Raw genomic sequence first — 22,943 nt, 5'->3', positions numbered from 1 at the left:
TCTTTTACAATTAATAAATTAAAAAACATGAGTTTGAATTTATTAATTCATAAACACCACACGGCTCTAAGCAAAGTGAATTTCCATGATAATAATCCATAAACTTTGTTTTTATCTCCATTCAACATTGACGAGTGACTCTTATGATGTGATACTTTATAAAGGCATTCACAAAATAATATATAATTGACATTTCTTTATTTGAGATTGAGAATGTCAACTTTTCCATCTCTATCATTTCGTTAAATTAAAAAAGTTCTTGGACATCTCAACACTGAACACAATACCTACAATAGGTCTATATACACAGTAATATCAAATTCCTACACCTGTATTCAACATTTCACTGTATACATAGTATAGGTACTTATATTTTGTCAATTTCAGGCCGATGGTATGATTATTTATTGTTGAACTTTGGTAGTTTTGCAGACCCAAAATATTAAGAAGAGGAATTATCTACAATACTTCAAGTAGAAGGCATTTCAAATATATAATGAATAAACATCAAGTTTATACCAAGCATTTAATGAAAATTGTAAAATATTACAGAGCAATGAAAAATAGAAAAATAGTTTGTTCAGCTACAGTAATTCACATTTTCTGATGAAAAGTTACACTCATATATTTGAAAAATCTAAATTATAACAAAATTTGAACATCTAGGAATGTTTTAAATGAAGTACTAGTCATATATTTGAAATTAATAAGCAATTAAATGTAAGTATCTAAGAGAATATTTGAGTTTAATAAAAACCCAATAAGTTACAATTTAGTTGAAAAATTATTTTACACAAACCTATTATAACTTACTTGTTGAATATGAGTAGTTTATCATGTGAAAAGACTTGACATGCTTTAATATTGAATCAGATAACCATCAAGGTAAAGAATTGCAATAATCCACACAAAATAATATAAAAAAATATTATATAACTACGATGAAATATGGAAAACAGAGATAAAATATGAAAAGCAGAAACTAAAACAGCTGCCATGTAAAATAATAAATACTGCAATAATTCTATAAATATTCCAGTAAAAATGTGGGATTGTTCTAATAACAATAAATAAAATGTGTATCTATGACAAAATAAAACGAAAGCAGTCTCTTGATTATCATTGGCTAGTTTTCTAGCAGTCTATGCCAGCTAGTTGAATTTCTTCAAATCTTACAATTACAAAATAATTTATAATATCATGGGAATTGTAAATTAATAACATAGGCTACCTACTACATGGAGTGTTTGTGAAGACTTTAGAATACTTTCCAGTCTTGATAATAATAATAATGTTATAGCTAGTACAAGAAAACATTATTACAATACATATATCACATCACTTTCCAATAAAAATATGCTTACATCTTTTTGAGCGCATAATGAATGGCAATGAGTACCTAATGCGTGTTGCATAGTTGTACCTTTGGAATTTAACAAGTAGAATTTGAAACAATTTTCATTATAATAGAGTAAAACATTGAATGATTAATAATTTATGCAGATAATAACTTGAAAAATATCAAGTTATGGAAACGTTACATGAAAAAGTTTAATTTTATACATTTGTAATACAATCATAGCGGAAAAGACGTCTTGAATATCATGATCATTGAAAACATAATATGGGAATAGCTCACAAAAAACGGAAACAGCTAGATTAATTGTCAAGTTATACTAATTAAAAAGTATTAAGCGTCAGTAATAAAAAAATAGGAATGGAGTAAGCAAAATATTAATCAAGCAGCGTGGAGCCCGTTTATTCAACAATGACTAGTGTTAAAATTATTTTTCTTTGTACTGAATATAATATATTGATGATTGATATAAGTTATGAAGCTGGAAAACATAAATATTAATTAATATACATTAAAAGGATACCATTACCATACTCATAATAATTTTGGAGCTGTGAAGTCACAACATGAATTAAAGCTCTTAGTACGTCTTTTGTAATATGCTGAGGAATGGGTATTTCGAAAGACTTTTATTCAAAGAGCTATTTATCTATCCTAATTTAGGCTACAAAATGATGAGAATGGTTATGGAATTTTACTATCCAAACTTATTTTTGAGTACGAAGATAGAATAATAGTAATATTATGATGATGGATTGGCTGCAAATGTCCAATGAAATATTTTGCAGCTCGAGAAGCTCGTCGCCAATCTTGAAAGATGTACTCACGAATGAGAATGGGTTAGAGAATGAGGTTGAGAAGTACATGGCGAACGAAAAGGAGTCCTAACATCCCCGTAGGGCCATTTTTTGGTACTTTTCAACCTCATTTTCTATCCAATTTTTATTCGTAAGTACCTATATCCTTCAAGATAGTAGATGAGTTTCTTGAGCTGCGAAACTTGGCGAAACTTCGGGGAGTGCGTCGTACAAGCCCAATGACCAGCTGCTAGCCGGGGACAGGCCAGGTCTCGCCCTGTGTGCTCTCATAGTGCTAAAGTCTGGTGCAAACATTGGTTGCCCTACGGCGAGTTCGAGACTCCTTTTCGTTCACCATGTACTTTTCAACCTCATTCTCTAACCCATTCTCATTCGTAAGTACATCTTTCAAGATTGGTGATGAGCTTCTCGAGCTACCAAAAATTTCATTGACATCCATATTGCAATTATTTTTTGCTGCGTTTCGTCATCAACATGTTCGATAATTCCGTATTTTGTAAATTGGAGAAGACTAGTAACTCCAAGTTGAATTCAAATGTTATTGAAAAGAGCTCAAATCCTCGAGAAGGAAGAGAGGAAGTAGAAAAGAAGAAGAAGAAAGATGTGACTTGAAATGAGGCATCAACCTCTGTTCTAACAAATTTGGTTCATAAAGAAATTATAGTTGTATAAAAATAGGGAGTGACTTATCAGACATCCTGTAGAAGTAAATCATCCAAAGACTCCTTCCAAACCAGCCTTTGAGACTGAGAGTGAATCTGAAAAGATTCGTATATGTTCGAACGCGTATCATGCGTTCACGCATTGCTAAGTTGAGCATATTCATGAATTTCCACACTTCAAACACATATATTATGTTACAACCATATCATGAGTAACCTACACATACAAATATTAAGTTGAAGCTTCTAACACTGTAATCTACATGATAAATTATGATAATATTTCAATGCATACATACATGAAAGCAGCACACAATAATTTGATTGAAGCTGTACAATGGAATGAGATCAAAGAAGATCACAGCGAAAATATTTAAATGTAAAATGGACACAAAACACACAAAAAATATGATATTGTGAATCAGAAGTGGGTAGTTCTCACTGACTTTCTTATTGCTAGAAAGCACATCTATTATTCTAAGAGTGAAGTATGGTCAGTAATGTTACTGTACGTTTATTAACCTATCTTGATCATTTTTGAATTAATTTTTATTTAGAGTAAATATTGTGGAAACCTAATTTGGATCGAATTTAGTTGGAAAATAAAAAAGAAAAAATTACAACAAAATACATGGAACGCTTACAATGCAAAACTAATATTGATTCAAATTTAAATGGTCAAATTCATTCAAATCGAGCTTTTGAAACTTTCTTTGAGAGTACACTTGTGTACTAGGTGAAATTGTACGGTATTATTGTAGTAATTGTACAGATTCCACATAATATGTTGGTTATACACCGTTTATAGTCTCTCGGAAGAAAAATAATAACGTCCACCTAATTTTTGATAAATTTCAATTGTTTGCCCTTTTTCTCAGGTTGTTGGTTATCTTCGTATCATTCAGGACAAATAGTACATATTCTTCAATAAATTGCTTGTCTACCTTAATCCAAGGGGGCAAATAGCTTGGCCTAGTCCATGTTCTTCAATAAATTGCTTGTCTACCTTAGTCCAAGGGGGCAAATAGCTTGGCCTAGTCCATGGTCTTCAATAAATTTCTTGTCTACTTTAGTCCAAGGGGGCAAATAGCTTGGCCTAGTCCATGGTCTTCAATAAATTGCTTGTCTACCTTAATCCAAGGGGGCAAATAGCTTGGCCTAGTCCATGGTCTTCAATAAATTGATTGTCTAACTTAATCCAAGGGGGCAAATAGCTTGGCCTAGTCCATGTTCTTCAATAAATTGCTTGTCTACCTTAGTCCAAGGGGGCAAATAGCTTGGCCTAGTCCATGTTCTTCAATAAACTGCTTGTCTACCTTAATCCAAGGGGGCAAATAGCTTGGCCTAGTCCATGTTCTTCAATAAACTGCTTGTCTACCTTAGTCCAAGGGGGCAAATAGCTTGGCCTAGTCCACGTTCTTCAATAAATTGCTTGTCTACCTTAGTCCAAGGGGGCAAATAGCTTGGCCTAGTCCATGGTCTTCAATAAATTGCTTGTCTACCTTAGTCCAAGGGGGCAAATAGCTTGGCCTAGTCCATGTTCTTCAATAAATTGCTTGTCTACATTAATCCAAGGGGGCAAATAGTTTGGCCTAGTCCATGGTCTTCAATAAATTGCTTGTCTACCTTAATCCAAGAGGCTAAGTCCCTTAGTAGTCCTTTGCTATAGCTTTAAACTGTCCCCACCTCAGTCCTTTGAATAAAGAAGGCAAACAATATAATTGAAGAACATGGGCTAGGACAAGTTATCTGTCCTGAAGGGTCGAGGAGAACCAAAAACTCGAGAAAAAGGGTAAAAGTCAAGTTATGGTTCTACAAATAGCTGGAAGTCACCAAGTAGAATTTGGAGGACCTACAGGTCATGAAAATAAAATGATGTAGTATTAATAGTTTTGCATTGGTTGAGCGATTAAGGAGTGATAAACTGAATCTTAAAATCGTAGTAATAATACTGCCATAATTCCCATAACTTACAAGCCTGTCTAAAAATGGAAAACATGATAATACTAGCAAAAATATTTACCGTCAAATGAGGATTAATACTAGAACTAGTTTCTTCTTTTTGCAGTCTCAAAAGCGTAGTGGCTAGGTGAAATTGATCTGCAAGCTTTGAATGTGTTAATCCAAATGTGTTGTCGTTGATAAAAAGTGTAAAATGTTGTAGTTTTCTCGCAGGCATCGAATGTGTGAAGTCAGGGTATCATTGTTGGAGTGGACGGTTCATCTGGAAAATAGATAGCTCAAATTAGAACAGAGCCCCATACATTTCAGTAAAAGTGAAACTCAGAGACTGCACTGTGGAAATTGGATTGCAAAAATTCAAGGACAAAAAATTAAAGAGTTTCACGAAAGAATACAATAAAGAATATTCCACCAAACCCACAATCCAAACAATGGAGGTGCAGTCAAGAAATAACCTACCAGAAACTGTTTTTTTCCTTAATGTCTATTAGTTTTAAAGCTTACTAAAAATTTTTTGAACAAGTAATAATTATTATCAGAATTTTGGATGGATATTGTAAGTTGTTTATAATGCTTTGTTTTTAGTCAATAGAAATTATTTGATTTGATTTTCAAGAAATAAACTTTCGCCCAGATTGTCTCGAAAGAAAACAGACCGAAATCGGAGACACAAAAAGTGAAGTAGAAAAATACACTAATCATATTTTGCAGCTTATATCTTGACAAAACTGGATGGACAAGAACAAATAATCAATTCCCTAGAGTCTCGATTTCAGAAGTTAGAACAGAGTAAACTACTGATTCCAATGACTAATTCACTAAAAATACTTGACAGTTACAACGGCAATAGGAGTTGGGACCAGTTCTAATAATAAAAAATTCATATTTGTCACTCACTTCACAAATCAGTATTTTATTAAATTCAGTAGTTTATTAGCAATATCGCTAGGGGTGGTTATCGTAAGTGCTATCATTATCAGACACTACTCATGAAGTAGTGAACCACGAAAGTGATGGAATAAAATTGATAGAATTGACGAAAGAAATTACCGGGTATTTAAAAAAGAATGATCCAATTTTAAACAGTTATATTTATTTTAAAAAATGGTGTACACAAACCAATTTTACATAAAATTACTCATAGAAGTATCAAGTTTATGATGATGTATTATAAGTGCTCCATGTACCCTCCTTTTGAGGCCCGGACGACATCGAGACCGTAGCCAAATTCATCCCAGAATGTTCGATGTCTTCTCGGACTTTAGCTAATACATATCTTGGTTTTTTAGCTCCTCAATATCAAGTGCTAAGGGAGGAACAACGTTAAAGATCGTGTTTATGTTCCTCTCTTAGCACATGATATTGAGGAGCTAGAAACCAAGATATGCAGTAGCTTAAGTCCGAGAAGACAGACATCTTGCGAACAGTCTGGGATGAATTTGGCTACCGTCTAGATGTCGACCGAGCCTCAAAAGGAGGGTACATAGAACACTTATAATACATCATCATAAACTTGATACTTCTGTGAGTAATTTTATGTAAAATTGGTTTGTGTACACCATTTTTAAAAAATAAATATAACTGTTTAAAATTGGGTCATCATCATAAACTTGATAATTCTGTGAGTATTTTGATGTGAAATTGGTTGTGTACATCATTTCTAAAAATAAATATAACTGTTTAAAATTTGTGAAACACCCGATATTTATCTTACACTAATCGAATATCTCTATTTCAGGCTTGCGGAGAATCACAGATTTTCTGTAGGGGAATAGATGATCCAAATTTATAAGAAAAACACAAGAGCAGAGGCAAAACAAAAGTATCATAATAAATTATTTCTGCCAGCCTGAATATAAAAAATACTGATAATAGAAAACTATTGTTAATAGTAAACTCTGATACTTTATCAGACTGAGATCAGTTAAAGTGATAATTCACATTGCAATCTCAACTGTAACTTTTATTAAATTAACAGGAGCTCAGCAATCATATTCGCCTTTTAATCATCATTTCTCATTTTATTTAATTTTATAATGAGGCTAGACAGAAACATAAATATAATAAATAAATCATCTTAGTGAGAAAAAATGGCCTTGCACGGTCTATCTCTCGAGACTTTCTTAAGACAAGCCAACGTCAATTCCTCATCATGTTTGATCACTAAGGCCCGGTTGCACAAAAGCCGGTTAAATTTTAACCATGATCAATTTTACAAGAACCAATCAGACAAGGCCTTTTTGATAAAACGGCTTCTCTGATTGGAACTCGTAAAATTAATCACGGTTAAAATTTAACCGGCTTTTGTGCAACCGGCACTAAGTTGCATAACCATCATAGTAATATACTATAGTATAGTGATGTTTGTAACTATTTTTCTTTTGAAAATAAATTTTTATTTCAATTGTCAAATGTAAATATTGTGTAAATTTGTGTTAAGTACGTTCATGATATTGAATAGAATGACTACCTTCATTTTTTCCTGAATGAATTTAGGGCACAGCCTTTGCCTTAGATTCAATTTTCCAATATAATAGGCCTACTTCAATATAAGAATGATAATTGGAAATTTGAAAAATAAATCCATTTCTCAAAAAACAATCCAGGTAACAGTTTAACATGTAATATACCTTTGAGCTTTATTGTTTCTGAAGGATAATATATAATTATTTTGTAAATTTTTCATGTATGTAAACTTATGGGACAATAGAGAAGTTTCATAATATTTCTTATTATATGAATTATTATTAATATACGTTGGATATAGTGAAAATAGTCATCACAAAAAGACAATTGGACACTGGACTTTTTAAAAGCTGACATTGTATATTGTATTTTATTTATAATGAATGTTGTATGTGACCTGGCTTATGTACTGATGTACTTTGGCTTAAATAAAATCATTGAATCATTGAAAATCGAAACAATACAGTTTAAATTCCACTTTTTTGCGAAGAAATTATTGGTAAAATAAACCAGTTGTTATGGCTCAAATAGTGGCTTACCACTTTACATAAGAGTGAAGAGGAGAGAAAAAGTGTCAAACCAAATAAAGGAGAATAATTAATGTTGAATAATAGTGATGATAAAACTGTGAAACATCCAAGGAGTTATAATATACAAGCACTTTCCGGTGAAATTTACAGATTCCTAGTGTTGAACACTTGAAGCTTCAATAGTACACTGATAGCAGGCACTTATAATAGTTTCGACACCATGGAAGATAGTGTACACTATAGCCTGGAGGTTATATTTGTACAATTTCATCATTTATATAGATTAGCATTACTATATACTACTACAAATACTATTACAACACCTCTGACGTTTAGCAAAATACCTACATAATTATATAATACAAACAGTTTACTTCCAAACATAACAATTTGCCTCCTGGTATTCTGAGGTAATTGCATTGAAATATCCGTGACTATTGAAATGTTTCAAAAATAAATAGTAATCGTATAGTATTGATTCTTCACTCTTTGCAACTCCTAACAATTTAACGTATTTTCTACATGTTAAAGTATTTAGTACTAGCAGGTAACCCGTGCTCCGCAAGAATCCAATTAAGGACGTGGCCATCTGAAATCTTAAGGAGTTTAATAGGCATTTAATCATCCCCCTTAAATTAAGAATCTATATGGAAAATTTCAAGTTGAGTAGTTGAGACGTGATGATGCGTCATTCGTGAATTTCCTATCCCCTACGTGTATTAGCAAATTCTATTCATTATTATCTATATAATAAGAAAGAGTAGGGTTGTGTTTGTTCGCATCAAAACATGCCAACTTGTGGATTGCATACCGGAAAAACGGGACTACGTAGTCTCCGTTTTAGATAAAAAAAATACTTCTTTGGACTCTCAGGGTATCTCAAAACGTATAGAAACCAATAGCAACTGAGTATATTTTTAATTATGAAAATGATTAAGATATTCTAATTGTTCTAAAGCTAATGAATACGGTACTTTGCAAGTAATGTCCGAAATCCAAATTGATAAGCTTTCAACTATACTCTGAAAACTTCCGCGTCTTCAAATACAGAATTAAATGCAGGTGAAAAATTGTATGAAATTCGATGAATGCATAATAGTTGGTAGCATAACAATAAATTTGTATTCTCGTTTACAAAATTGAAAAGTTTTTTTGTGGAAAGGAATATTTTCCTTATTTATAGTAGTGAAGCTATTTGGATTATCATTTATTTATTGAGAATGCATTACATGAAAAAAATACAACTCGGAGACGTTTACATCTAAATGCCAAAACAAACCTCATTTACCTCAAAAGTATAATACAAATGTTTTATAAATAATATTAAGGAATTGATATTGGATATAAAAACTTGAAATGGTTGAATGTTTTCAATCAATTTGAAAAGTTGGACATGAAAAACTTGAACTGAACTGGAAAATCGTATCTTGTTAGGCCTATAATATGATATTATCATGTTGCTATAGTGAGGTCCACGTTATAATGGCAGTGGATAAAGATAGGAGAACAACGTGATCCTCTGTCTTGTCAATGCCTTTTATAGACGGTAGCTGATACACGTTTATTCATGTAATATCAACTGTTTATTCTTGTTAAAAATAATAGATTATATTTTATTAAGCAAGAAATTATATTTTCCAATAATTTCATAATGAATTTTCATAATTAAGATGAAATATTTTGTTAATTATTAATTCTACATTGTTAAAAGACGATCTAGCATCAGGCCAGAGCGAGAAAGAGATAGCGCTATTAGCTTTGTTGAATGATAGACAAGTATAGCAATACCATTGCTAATCAAACACTGCCATTATAACGTGATCCTCACTATAGGCAACATAATTAATGCAGATGTTACTAATGATGATTTTAGAGATACGACAAAAGCTTTATTCATGGAGAATAGTTATTTGTGCAACTAGTGCGCAAAGTGACAGTTTGCTGCACCGAAAGAAACGTTTACGCCCGAGCCGTAGGCGAGGGCGGAATGGTTTCTTGAGTGCAGCAGAGGAACTTTGCGCACGTATTTCACATTAAGTTTTTCCTACAGTTACCATTGAATATGAAAAGTGGGTAATTATGGGTAAAATTGCCTGAAACCCATCAAATAACTTAGTAGTGTTTGAATGGCGAGGCGGCTGTGTGGTGTGTGCTGTGGTGGCACTGTGCTGTTGCTGTCCTCGTTATAATATATAATAGTAATAATTAGCGCGTTGTGCTTGGTTGCACCTCTGCTCACTATAGCAGCCACAGCAGTCACTGTTACCAACTTCATTTTGATTTTGCTGCACTGTTGCTCCATATAACCTACTAAGTATTTTGCGTTGCCATGTTGCAAATCTGGAGTGCAGAAAAATTTTTCCCGCACTAGAGCGGAAAAGTGATTCTTTGCGTTCTGTAATCAGTGCAGCAATGGCCACTTTTCAACGTAACTGTAGGAAAAGGAAATTATTAGAAAGTATAGTATATGACTGACTTACGTTTCAAATTATACGTCCTCAACAGGCTTCATTTTGACATGTATTGGAGTGTAGTTTCTGGATCCATCACAGTTCTCAGTTGGTATATCTAAACTGTCTTCTTTAGCTGTAAACAAAACAGTCTATTAGTGAGATTCCAGATTATTCAAGTTCCATAGTGAAAGAATCATTGTTGTTCATGTGCTCATGTTTTTCCATGTTAACAACAATTAATGGAATACAAGTTGAAATTCAAATTAACAATTTATTCACCAATTAACAACAGTGTTACAAGAATATAAATAAATAATTAGAGAAACAAAAACAATCTAAAACAGTAAGTAGCAGTTCTTGACTTCTTGTTTTGGCTGAAGTTCAATTAACAGAAGGAAGCTCCCGGTTACAAGTATGTGTATTACATTTAACCGTCGTAAACTGATGTCATCACAGATTCTTTAATTGGTTCTCCTGGAATTTCATCCGTTAAGTGATATCATTTTACAACGATTCAATTTAATAACTAAACTAGCTTAAAATAATTGAAAAACACTGTTTTATTTGTCAACTCCGTTTTTAATCACCTAATTACATTGCATGAGTGCAGTTTCGTGTTGCAATCAACACATCTGATACATCAGTACAGATGAAAATGTGTTGGTTTCAAAACTAAACTGCAGACTTGTAATGTAATAAAATTAATAAAAAATATGTGTCAAATAAAACAGTGACAAAGAGTTGACGAATAAAGAGTTAACAAATAAAAAAGCGTTCTTTAAATTATGAAGGAGTTAACAGTTAGAAGTTAACTAACAGCTTTTAGTTATTAACAGCAATAGAAAGAAGTTAACTAACAGCTTTTAGTTATTAACAGCAATAAAAGTTATTGATGTTTATTAATTTAACAGTCATAGTTTGTATTCATGGCCATGTATTTTTTAGAAATATTTTATAAACATTATACTATCAACAAAGGCTACTAGGTTCATAGTCAGTTATGTTATAATGCTGTGAATATTTAAAGTTTTATTGCTGTCTATAACATGTATTGTGTTTTTTTAGGAATAAACAGTTTGATTTGATTTTGAGTTCCACAACATCAATACAGTCTCACTCAACAAATTCCAACTTGAAATAAGTAACTTTCATTTTCTATTTTTCTTTCAAATCCGAAACATGTCATGAATAATAAAAAATATAATATATGTTGAAATAAGGTAGGCCTATTTTGATTTTCAATTTTTATGTAAATAAAAGCCCTGAACAAGAAAGTGAATATCTCTAGTTTACTTATATTTTCAAGTTCTGCATTAAATTTTAAAACTCATCTCTCATTTTTGCACAAATTTATTTAGTTTCAAATTGACGAGTTGATATTTTCAAGTTCTGTATTAAATTTTAAACTCATCTCTCATTTTTGCACAAATTTATTTAGTTTCAAATTGACGAGTTGATATTTTCAAGTTCTGTATTAAATTTTAAACTCATCTCTCATTTTTGCACAAATTTATTTAGTTTCAAATATTAAATAATTTTTACCTGTGACGAGTGTAACAGTGCTTTCCAGTAGTGCTGCCATGACTAGGTTCTAAGGGTCCTGGGCCTGATTATTGCTATAAGATGATGATGATGAATTCAAGCACTCTCTACTAACACTCCCCAACATACTTCCCTACTCTTGAGTCACATTTTCTAGCAAATCCTCTCTAGCACATATACAACCTTCCTCTAGCAGAGCTAGACAAGTACTGAGACCGTCTCTTTGCGACATTCAGTATTTATATTATTGTATTGACGACTCTGCCTTTAGGCATATTGCTATCTTTTCTCTATGGTATCACTCTTAACTCATTAGTCCAATTTGATGGCCTGACTCATGCCTCCGCTCTTCTGATAATTAAAGTATTTGAGCGGGCTGTTGAAAATGCATTATTGATAAATAGAACTACGTAGAATCTTTTGTATTCAATGTACGGTTCAAACAATGACAATATTTATCTTTGTTCTTTGTGTTAACAATGACAATATTAATTTCCTGTCTTTGTGTTATCTGTTATAAATGCTTTAACGATTCCTGATAAGAGAATGATGAAGTGTCTTTGGAAATATTTTACAGACGCAATAATTAATTTGAATTTTAAATGATTTTCCTGACCTTAGTAAGATTTAAATTTCCATTGTGAACTACAAAAGCACTACTATAATTGGTTTCCACAATGAATTTCAATTTTTTAAAGATTTATACCTTTTACAGATCTCTTTCCTATAACTCCAATAGAGATTGTTCTCATAAAACAAATTTCAGGTATATTTTGTGTTTTTCGTTTGTACTATGTTTTCGGAAAAATAAAGAAAAGAAACGTGATTGATTGATGATTTTAGTAGTCTAAAGATGGAAATAAATTGGAAGTTGTTCAAATGTAAATTAATGAATAATTAATATTAAACGGAAATCCCAGTTAAATGCTGTAAATCACCCCGAAGACTTCTGCTACTGCAAATATTGACAACAGGGTAAACAGCTAGATGGAAATTCGATGAGCGCTACTATTCAAAAATTATGCAGTAGCAGAAGTCTTCGGGGTGAATTACAGCATTTAATTTGGATTTTCGTTTAATAATAATTATTTATTAATTGGCATTTGAACAAATGCAACTTACAATTTATTTCCATCTACAGTCAGTGAGTAGATATTTTATATTTTTCACAATAAATAATATTGTCTGCAAGTCGTCATTTTAGTGACAAAACTGAATGAAACATAAAGCATTTCATGAAGCATAAATGAGCTCATCGAATTTCCATCTAGCTGTTTACCCTGTTGTCAATATTTGCAGTAGCAGAAGTCTTCGGGGTGATTTACAGTTATTTAATTGGTATTTTCGTTTAATAATAATGATTTGAATAGTCAATGTGCTCGTCTAGTGCACTGTTTTAAATATTTTTTACCTATTATTTTGTGAGTTTTTTCACTTTATTCTTTTCACTTTTTTAATAATTATCGAATTCATTATTATCAGTTCAAGAATGACATCCTTCTCAAACTATAAAACACTTATTCTCTCAATAAAGTTGAGGTTTAAGCCTTCGTGGATGAGATGCATGTAATTTTTTTTCTCTTTTCACATTTTGGTTTATTATGTATACATTGTACAATACGTATTATGATCAAGTGTGATTGACTACAACATATAAGTGTACATGTTAATTCATTCAAAATTGAACGAATTATCATTGTAAAATATATTCAACTGTGTATTTAATTCATGCAATAAAATTAATTTGAATTTATTCATAATGTTATTGTAGTTATATTCTTACTCATTTTCTATTTTCTGGGTACAATCATATTTTTATTTTGTACTTCACTATTTTTTCTCTCTTCTTACAAGCTCACGATCAGACTGGTGAGCTTCAAGTTATTTAAATTAAATTGTTCTTTTGTAATTCTATTTTTGTTAAAATGTATGTATTCAGGGCTACTTATTTTTATTTATAAAGTAGCATCATAGTACCCTTTTTTGAAAAGTTTTAAATATAAAATAACAGATTAAAACACAATTTTTGTTAATATTATGTAATTTTATGTATGAGTTTGTACAAAGAACAAATAATTGATGATGAACGGTGGCCCAGAAGGATAATGAATTAGAATCCACCAGGAAGAAGGGAAGACCACCTGAAACTTGGATGGAGCAAGTGAACAGTTACATGCGCAGGAGGAATTTGGCAGAGGGAGATGGGATGGATAGAGTGAGATGGCATGTGGGATGCGAGAGGTGGGAAATAAATTTGAAAATATAATGTTTAAAACAAACCAAGGATAAAGGACATGTATGATAAGAATAATGATGTTGATAACTTACTTTGAGCAATAATATTGCCATATGTGTAGTTAACACTGCACATATTTGAGAGAGGACAAGGGGACCAGAAGCAGCACACAGCTATTGAGATAGCAATCAATATGCATGATGATATGACACACATTCCAACAATTGTCACCGTCCTGCAAAAGAAAATTCTTTACTCCACAATCACTAAATCTTTATTTCCAAAATAGATTTATTGTTCAAAAGCAATCCGCCTAATAAATATTTTTATTTTTATCACGAAGATATGACACACATTCCAACAATTGTCACCGTCCTGCAAAAAAATTCTTTACTCCACAATCACTAAATCTTTATTTCCAAAATAGATTTATTGTTCAAAAGGCAATGCCTATTAAAGAATATTTACATTTCATATAAAATCTTACAAGATGTATATCTTTGTTTGATTCCTTATGAGAACGAATTCCTTATGAATTCGGATTTATTTTGGGACAATATTTGAAAGCTATAACAGTAAATAATGGATTCTAGTACAACTTTATTGATTCATACAATAAATAGAGAAAAAGTAAGGTAACCTTGTGCTATTACTCTCCCAAATTTTGATAAATTTATTTTTATGAACTGACAATATTTGAAAGCTATAACAGTAAATAATGGACTCTAGTACAACTTTATTGATTCATACAATAAGTACATCATCAAAATGATAGGGAGAGAAAAAATCAGGTAACCTTGTGCTATTCCTCTCCCAAATTTATTCCTATGAACTGACAATATTTGAAAGCTATAACAGTAAATAATGGACTATAGTACAACTTTATTGATTCATACAATAAGTACATCATCAAAATGATAGGGAGAGAAAAATCAGGTAACCTTGTGCTATTCCTGTCCCAAATTTTGATAAATTTATTTTTATGAACTGACAATATTTTTGAAAGCTATAACAGTAAATAATGGACTCTAGTACAACTTTATTGATTCATACAAGAAGTACATCATCAAATTGATAGGTAGAGAAAAAGTAAGGTAACCTTGTGCTATTCCTCTCCCAAATTTTGATAAATTTATTTTTATGAACTGATTCATTTCTTTGTATTGTTTGAAACAGGAGTAGTGACCGATTCGACTGTTTGTGATTTCCTTCTATTGGGGACAACAGAAAACTGATAGTTGTTTATTTTATCAACAGGTAGTTGGTATTTCCAGGTAGTTGGAAATAGTTTCCCTATCATATCCACTCATAGGCCCGGTTGCACAAAAGCCGGTGAAATTTTAACCGTGATTAATTTCACGAGAATCAATCAGAGAAGGCTTTTTTGAAAATACGACTCCTCTGATTGGTTCCCGTGGAATTAATCACGGTTAATATTTAACCGGCTTTTGTGCAACTGGCACATAATCTTCAAAGTTCTCATACAAAAAATTGTGAACAAGATTTCAGCAATACCTGTTGTCAACTGCAATGGAGGTCATTTTTCGGACTTTCTTTCAGAAAATAATTTTCTTTCGAATTTTATTGATTCATTCATTATGTGTTCCATAATATACAATTGTAGAACGTTCGGAAAGGCAATAACAGGCTCAAGCCCAGAGCTGTATCCAAAATAGTAATGTGTTTTATCAAAATGCCACCACCATGAAGCCTGTTTTTTGTATTTTATTAGACATTTATTTTTGATTGTCATGTTTTGTATTTCGATTTCTTTCATGTTTATTATGTTGAATTGAATAAAATTACTGATTGATTGAAATACATATCGATGTACATTCAATGTCTTGCTTAAAATATGAACAAATTAATAATTACTGTGTAAAATTATCTAGTTTTATTCAATAACACTGTGCATGGCTATCAAAGTTTATTCATACACAACATTGTTAAATAACTGGATATTTTATATCACTAATCACTAGCAACAAGTAAAGAATCTCGTGAGTAAAAGAGTAACTATTTGCACTTTTACAACAAAACCAAATATAATAATTAGCATGTAAACTAATTAATTTATTTTTAATTAACACAATAATTTAATAATAAGTAAGTCAACTTCAGTTTGGCTTCAGATACAGCGCAGTAAACATCTGAGTCATCGCTTTGTTTTAACTAAAGTGTTGAGGCCCGGTTGCACAAAAGCCGGTTAAATTTCAACCGTGATTAACTTTGCAAGGAAAGGCTTTTTTGAAAATACGACTCCTCTGATTGGTTCCCGTGGAATTAATCACGGTTAATATTTAACCGGCTTTTGTGCAACTGGCACATAATCTTCAAAGTTCTCATACAAAAAATTGTGAACAAGATTTCAGCAATACCTGTTGACATATTTAGAGATTTCATCAAGAATGCCTCAACTGCAATGGAGGTCATTTTTCGGACTTTCTTTCAGAAAATAATTTTCTTTCGAATTTTATTGATTCATTCATTATGTGTTCCATAATATACAATTGTAGAACGTTCGGAAAGGCAATAACAGGCTCAAGCCCAGAGCTGTATCCAAAATAGTAATGTGTTTTATCAAAATGCCACCACCATGAAGCCTGTTTTTTGAATTATATTGGACATTTATTTTTGATTGTCATGTTTTGTATTTCGATTTCTTTCATGTTTATTATGTTGAATTGAATAAAATTACTGATTGATTGAAATACTTATCGATGTACATTCAATGTCTTGCTTAAAATATGAACAAATTAATAATTACTGTGTAAAATTAACTAGTTTTATTCAATAACACTGTGCATGGCTATCAAAGTTTATTCATACACAACATTGTTAAATAACTGGATATTTTATATCACTAATCACTAGCAACAAGTAAAAGAATCTCGTGAGTAAAAGAGTAACTATTTGCACTTTTACAACAAAACCAAATATAATAATTAGCATGTAAACTAATTAATTTATTTTTAATTAACACAATAATTTAATAATAAGTAAGTCAACTTCAGTTTGGCTTCAGATACAGCGCAGTAAACATCTGTGTCATCGCTTTGTTCTAACTACAGTGTTGAGGCCCGGTTGCACAAAAGCCGGTTAAATTTCAACCGTGATTAACTTTGCAAGGAAAGGCTTTTTTGAAAATACGGCTTCTCTGATTGGTTCTCGTACCATTGAATCTTGTGGGAATGTCCATAAATTTTAATTCCAATGAGTAGCATTTATTTTTCCTTAAGAATCATTGGTATTATGTTTCTGCCCTGCTGAACAGAAATTCATTGGAAAGAAAGGCTTTAGCATTGTGAAGAGTATAGATAGTACTATCTGACTCCTAATACAGTTTAATTATTATCGATACTACTAAGCATTCTGAGTTAAGTTTCAATACAGAAATTTTGAAAATGATCACCAATTAGGATAAATAATTCAATAATAATATAAAATTGTGTACTTTTAATTGGCGAAGGATTCTGTTCATTTGTGAATGAAATTTCATTTGACATGTTTACATAATTCATCAAATAGTAAATACGATCCTGCATGTATAGTGAGGTCCACGTTATAATGGCAGTCGAGAAATATAGGAGAAAAACATTGCCGAACGTCTGTCTTGTCAATGCCTTCTATAGATGGTAGCTGATACAGGTTTATTGATGTATTCGACTGAGTCATTGTCAATATTATGTAGAACCGTTCCATAATGAAATAAAAACACACATATGTTGTCAAATTCTGCACAGTTACTGTGTCTACTGATAACTGTGTAGAATTTGACAACATATGTGTGTTTTCATTTCTTTATTGATGTAATATTAACGGTTCATTCTCGTTTAAAATAATCTATTATATTTTATTAAGCAATAAATTATATTTGTCAATAATTTAATAATGAATTCCCATAATTTAGATGAAATATTTGGTTAATTCTATATTGTTAAAAGTAGATCTGGCAACAGAGCAAAGCGAGAAAGAGATAGCGCTATCCGCTTTTTGAATGATAGACAAGGATAGCAATACCATTGCTAACCAAACACTGCCATTATAACGTGGACCGCACTATAGTATGCATACTCTTCCAAGTACCAATGACGCATGAAGAGAACCAATAAAATGGTAAACTCACCTGTTTTCTGCCTGATACACTTCAATAACTTCAGGACAACACTCAGTGGTGTTATACCAGCAGCATCTTGTGAAGTGGCTCGGAAAGTTTTTCCCAGGACAAAACCATTCTTCTCCAGTCTTATCACTGCATCTACTGCCCTTGCTCACTGCAACAAATCAGTAGATAATCAATTTTATTCCTTATTAATAGAAATAAGGACTATGTAGATATTGTATCAAAACCATCACATTCTAAAAATGTTTTGCTTGATTTTTTATTGCCAGAATAAGTTATTTCTGCTTTTGGGGCGTAGACAGATTGATTGAAAAATAGTCATCCGCAAAGAACCGGATTGATTTGTTAATAACCGTGAAATAGGAGAAATCGCTTTGGGTCTTCACATTGTTGATTCTTGGACCCAGCAGCTTTTCGATTTTTCTACAAAAAAAATTATTATTTTTGGTCGTAGAAACAAAACTCAAACTTCTATGGACCCAGTGAGTCGAGTAGATTATTATAATATTGAAATATTATTATTTTTTGGTCGTAGAAACAAAACTCAAACTTCAATCGACCCAGTGAGTCGATTAGATTATTATAATATTAAAATATTATTATTTTTGGTCGTAGAAACAAAACTCAAACTTCAATCGACCCAGTGAGTCGATTAGATTATTATAATATTAAAATATTATTATTTTTGGTCGTAGAAACAAAACTCAAACTTCTATGGACCCAGTGAGTCGAGTAGATTATTATATTAAAAACATATCTCGAAATTGACGATTGAAGTTTTTTGATAGGTTATAGGGAAACAATAAGCAGGCAAACAAAGGCTAGTGACCCACCGAAAGTTGTGAAGAATGGGTTCCGGTGACTAAACTCTACCAGTGTGAACGGTTATATTCAGAAGCATATGCGCCATTACTATCGCTCTCCTCTGAAAATAGGACAGGTTCTATTTTCTGGCAAGATTTTTCTATCACCGTTGACAGTCTGAAGACACACTTACGCGACTCAGGTCGAGAAGAGACTCGACTCTAGTCGAGAGCATGTGTTTTCAAATGGTGACACTCAGACCAGTCGATTCTAGTCTCCGCGACGTCAGAGTCGCGTAGGTGTGAGTTGAGCCTAAAATTTAAAAAGCACATGTTCCATCTTTTTGGGAACTATCGGCCGACGAAAAAATCAACGTGTGAAGCCAGCTTATGGAAGGTTGGCATTTTCATCAATATCGATATTTTTTATTGCGGATAATGGCCACATTAGTTTTCTTATTGTGCGTGGGTAATGGAAAGTGTAAGGGTGATTTTATGAGATGATCAAATGTCAATGCCTACCGGCGGGACTAGAACCCGCAATCAGGAGGGGCTAGCAGACTGAAGGGTGTGTAACATCTTAGTCATCTTATTATTTCATGGCAATATGAAAAGAATCAAGCAAATTAAAACTTGTATTGAACAATCTCAAATAAAAGTTAAAATGACTCGTGCTTTGCTTCTCCAACCCGACTTTTCATTTGTTTCTAGTTGATTTGGCTTGTTTGATACTAAAACAAAATGAAGGTCACCTTCACTTATAAATTTACTGTTACCTCACATATGATTTAGAGCTTTGGGGTGGTATCTCAAAGGAAAATATGCAAAGCGTCTTTGTATTACAAAAGAAGGTACTACGGTATATAGTGGGCCTTGGATTTAATTACCCCTGTAGAGATGTGTTCAGATCATTATCGCTACTGACTGTGCATTCAATTAAAATTTTCATATTGTGTGTTTCAGATTATGTACACTCTGGAAAATGCAATGGACCTGAGATTTATCGCCGATAAGTCTCCTAGAGGGAGAAAGAATTCTGCTATTCAGCCACATAGGAGGAAGCTTTTTGAGAGGAAGCCTAGATATTATGAAGGCTGCATATTATTTTGTGATAAGCTTCCTATACACTTTTGAAGCTCGCATCCACCATAATTCCACTTGATAAATTGAAAGCTGTCTTCCATAAATAAATATATAGATATTATTATAGTTTCATGTATTGTCCTATGATTTGATGTTATTACTAAGTTCTTTATGTTCTAGATAAATTTATAATTACTGTAATGGTGATATTAAGAAATATATTATGCGTTTGTGTTCTTCGTGATTTATTTATTATTATTTATTGATTGTGTTTATTTCAAAAGTATAGAATTGAAATTTATCAATTAAACTCTACAATCTAGTGATAATAAAGTTGAATTTTCTGTCTCTATTTTTATACTGAGAAATTTATTCTTAAATAGAAAAAAATCTCAAATTTAGACTTTGATAACTAGCTTCGGAGATGACGGCCAGTTTCAAATTTTATGCAGGGTTGAGGTACTCTCACAGTACTATAAAAGATTCATAATTTAATGAGTAGCTCAATAATATTGCTTGTTCAAAAAAAGGTTGAATTTTAAAGTTTTACGATTATCACTGGCATCATGCAATAAAATATGAGTGACAATTTCTTCAGCACTTCCACTTTTTTCTTAGGGCTACTCTCAAATATAAATAAAAATTAGAAATCCAAGTACCCTTTTAAATTGTTCAATCACGACATGGTATATAATGCCATTATCAAGTGATTGGAAAATGAATAAAATTACATTAAATAAATACTACTGCAAGCTTTTTATTTTTGATCATTTATGTTTGTCCATTCATATGATTTATCCATACATAGTGATTGAACAATTTTAAAAGGGTACTTAAATTTCTAATTTATATTTACAATAGTGTTATGTATTGGTTTTAGTGGTTTTAATAACATGAAAAAATTTATTCCAATAATAAATAGATGATAAAAATAAATATTTAGCTGTACACTGATAAATAAACAAAAAGATATCAATAATTTCCTTCTATACAAGGATCTGAAGTTATTATTTACTTTAATTTAAATAAATGAATATAGATTTGTTCCACTCAACAAGATCAATCAAACCAGATATTGTTGCCCTGTGAATTTAGACTAAACTTGCGTCGGAGATGACGGTCAGTTTCCAATTTTATGCAGGGTTGACGTACTCTCACGGTACTATAAAAGATTCATAATTTAATGATGGTGACTGCCAATATACAGCTAGCACATGTTTAAAAAACTCCTTATTGACAAGAGTCCTCAAATTAAATTATTAATTTGTTATAGTAAAATGAGTAGAGTCCAAGCTATCCTCGTAAATAGTTACAATTCAGATCAGTTACCACCATAGCAAAATCTTATTAGTAGTTTTCTTCAATAAAAAACTATGATGAGATGTGACAGATTATTTGAGATGTTATATTATTATTTGTTGTTGAAATTTCTAGTAGATTAATTCACTCAAAAAATTTAAAAGTTAGATGGTAAGCAAGAGTCTGTTGTTGATCAAGTCCCATGACTCATTTAGTATTCTTCATAATCTCTTCCCCTTCTGGCGATCGCATTAGTATTTTGACATGATAAGAAAATGTTTATAGACGAAATGCTTCATGACGATAATCAGCTGCGTATTTGGTGATAATATGCTGTGTTGAGTAGATATCTTATCTCTAAAATAATTGACAAATCGAGTTGATTTGATCATTATTAAAACATCATCATTATGACTATGTAATGGGACCCTTAAGCACTGCGTTCCAATGAGTTATGATCTACTTAGGAACAAAGAAACTCTTAAAACCATTCTTTCTTATCAGTGTTCACAGATAAACAAATAGGCTAGTGACAAATACTCAGTGAGCAACAAAAGCCATTGTTTCTTTCAATGTGTCAATACACATCTGTCAATTGACAGATGTGTCAATACTCTGATAAGGAACAATGTATTTCACGCGGATTCTGTTTCTGCTGAAGCCACCCGCTTGGATTTGCAATTTGCAGTAGACAAATACGATACAGTTCAACTTTTACGATACAAGTTAAAAAAAAATTTTCAATTTACAATAGATAAATACGATACATTTAAACTTTTACGATACAAGTTAACATGATTGTTTCTGGGAGCTGATCACCAACCCCTTAAAAATAAATTCTGGATTCGCCAGTGGGTGTTAGGTTAGGCTTCAGTTGATTGAAATGAAACCAGTTAAGAATATTCTAATGAACGACTATCAAATTAGATTCAACTCCAGACTTGAACAGCGTAGCTTAATGGCAACAGAATTTTATTCAACGAAAATGATTGAAATATGATATGTAAAATAATCTTTCAAAAATGAAATCAAGCTCCCAAAAGTTTGGTGTAACTGTGAATGCTGGGATAAGTTTCAAGTTCAATTCTTATAGATAGCATAAATTGAATAATTTATTGAATATACTTACAGGATTCCGTGGAAATGATTAAAGGGATTAGTGTTATTACAATCTGAAGAAGCATGTTGAAGGAATGCTAATAAGTAGCAGTGTAGGCGAAGCCCAGTGACCGACCCAAGATACAATTTTTCAGTTCTGAGTAAACATCACAACAATGCTTGGGAAATTAAACCACAAGTCGGAGAGAATAGTAAATGTATCAAAAATCTTCTTCGATGTCTGAATTTGGCTTTATGTTCAATGAATTCCAAAACCCATAGTTTGGACTTGGAAACCAATAGTTTGGACTTGGAAAAATGGAAACCAAACAATGGAACAATCAACAATAAACAATGGAACACAAACAACCCAAGCAAGGCGCTGGATGACGGATCGACGGATGACAATCGAGGGTGACATTCACTTCATCACGGTTTCAGTAGATCACGAATCAGCTGTATGGCAGAGTCTCAATTTGTTGAAATCTCAGTTCATAAAGTTCGAGTTGCT

General features: G+C 31.8%; 1 protein-coding gene across 3 annotated transcripts; it reads right to left on the bottom strand.

Annotated features, from left to right (window-relative positions):
- Window positions 1-507: 507 nt before the first annotated feature.
- On the bottom strand, window positions 508-22,834 carry LOC111064493. Of its 3 annotated transcripts, none has more exons than XM_039442344.1 (5): window positions 22,464-22,834; window positions 18,153-18,300; window positions 14,119-14,261; window positions 10,276-10,381; window positions 508-5,061 (listed from the first exon to the last, which is right to left on the bottom strand). In XM_039442344.1, exons 1-4 carry the CDS (start codon window positions 22,516-22,518, stop codon window positions 10,284-10,286), a joined length of 444 nt encoding a protein of 147 aa, XP_039298278.1. In that variant the 5' UTR covers window positions 22,519-22,834; the 3' UTR covers window positions 508-5,061; window positions 10,276-10,283. The 3 variants fall into 3 exon arrangements, 2 of the variants coding, with proteins under 2 accessions (XP_039298278.1, XP_039298279.1); XM_039442345.1 differs by lacking the exon at window positions 508-5,061 and adding an exon at window positions 7,850-8,384 and having other exon boundaries at window positions 22,464-22,797; XR_005573126.1 differs by lacking the exons at window positions 14,119-14,261; window positions 18,153-18,300; window positions 22,464-22,834 and adding an exon at window positions 11,791-12,020.
- Window positions 22,835-22,943: the final 109 nt, after the last annotated feature.

Source organism: Nilaparvata lugens, chromosome X, assembly GCF_014356525.2.
Source record: "Nilaparvata lugens isolate BPH chromosome X, ASM1435652v1, whole genome shotgun sequence".
Classification (NCBI taxonomy): domain Eukaryota; kingdom Metazoa; phylum Arthropoda; class Insecta; order Hemiptera; family Delphacidae; genus Nilaparvata; species Nilaparvata lugens.
Note: the sequence above shows the minus strand (reverse complement) of the source record. Positions and strands in the feature narration are given on the sequence as shown.

Excerpts from the sequence above, each read along its gene's own strand:
- LOC111064493 (XM_039442344.1), bottom strand. The coding sequence starts at position 22,518 with ATGCTTCTTCAGATTGTAATAACACTAATCCCTTTAATCATTTCCACG. Across the intron at positions 14,262-18,152 it reads GTGTATCAGGCAGAAAACAG|GACGGTGACAATTGTTGGAA; the intron begins GTGAGTTTACCA and ends TTTCTTTTGCAG. Across the intron at positions 10,382-14,118 it reads TGGCAATATTATTGCTCAAA|CTAAAGAAGACAGTTTAGAT; the intron begins GTAAGTTATCAA and ends TTTTGTTTACAG.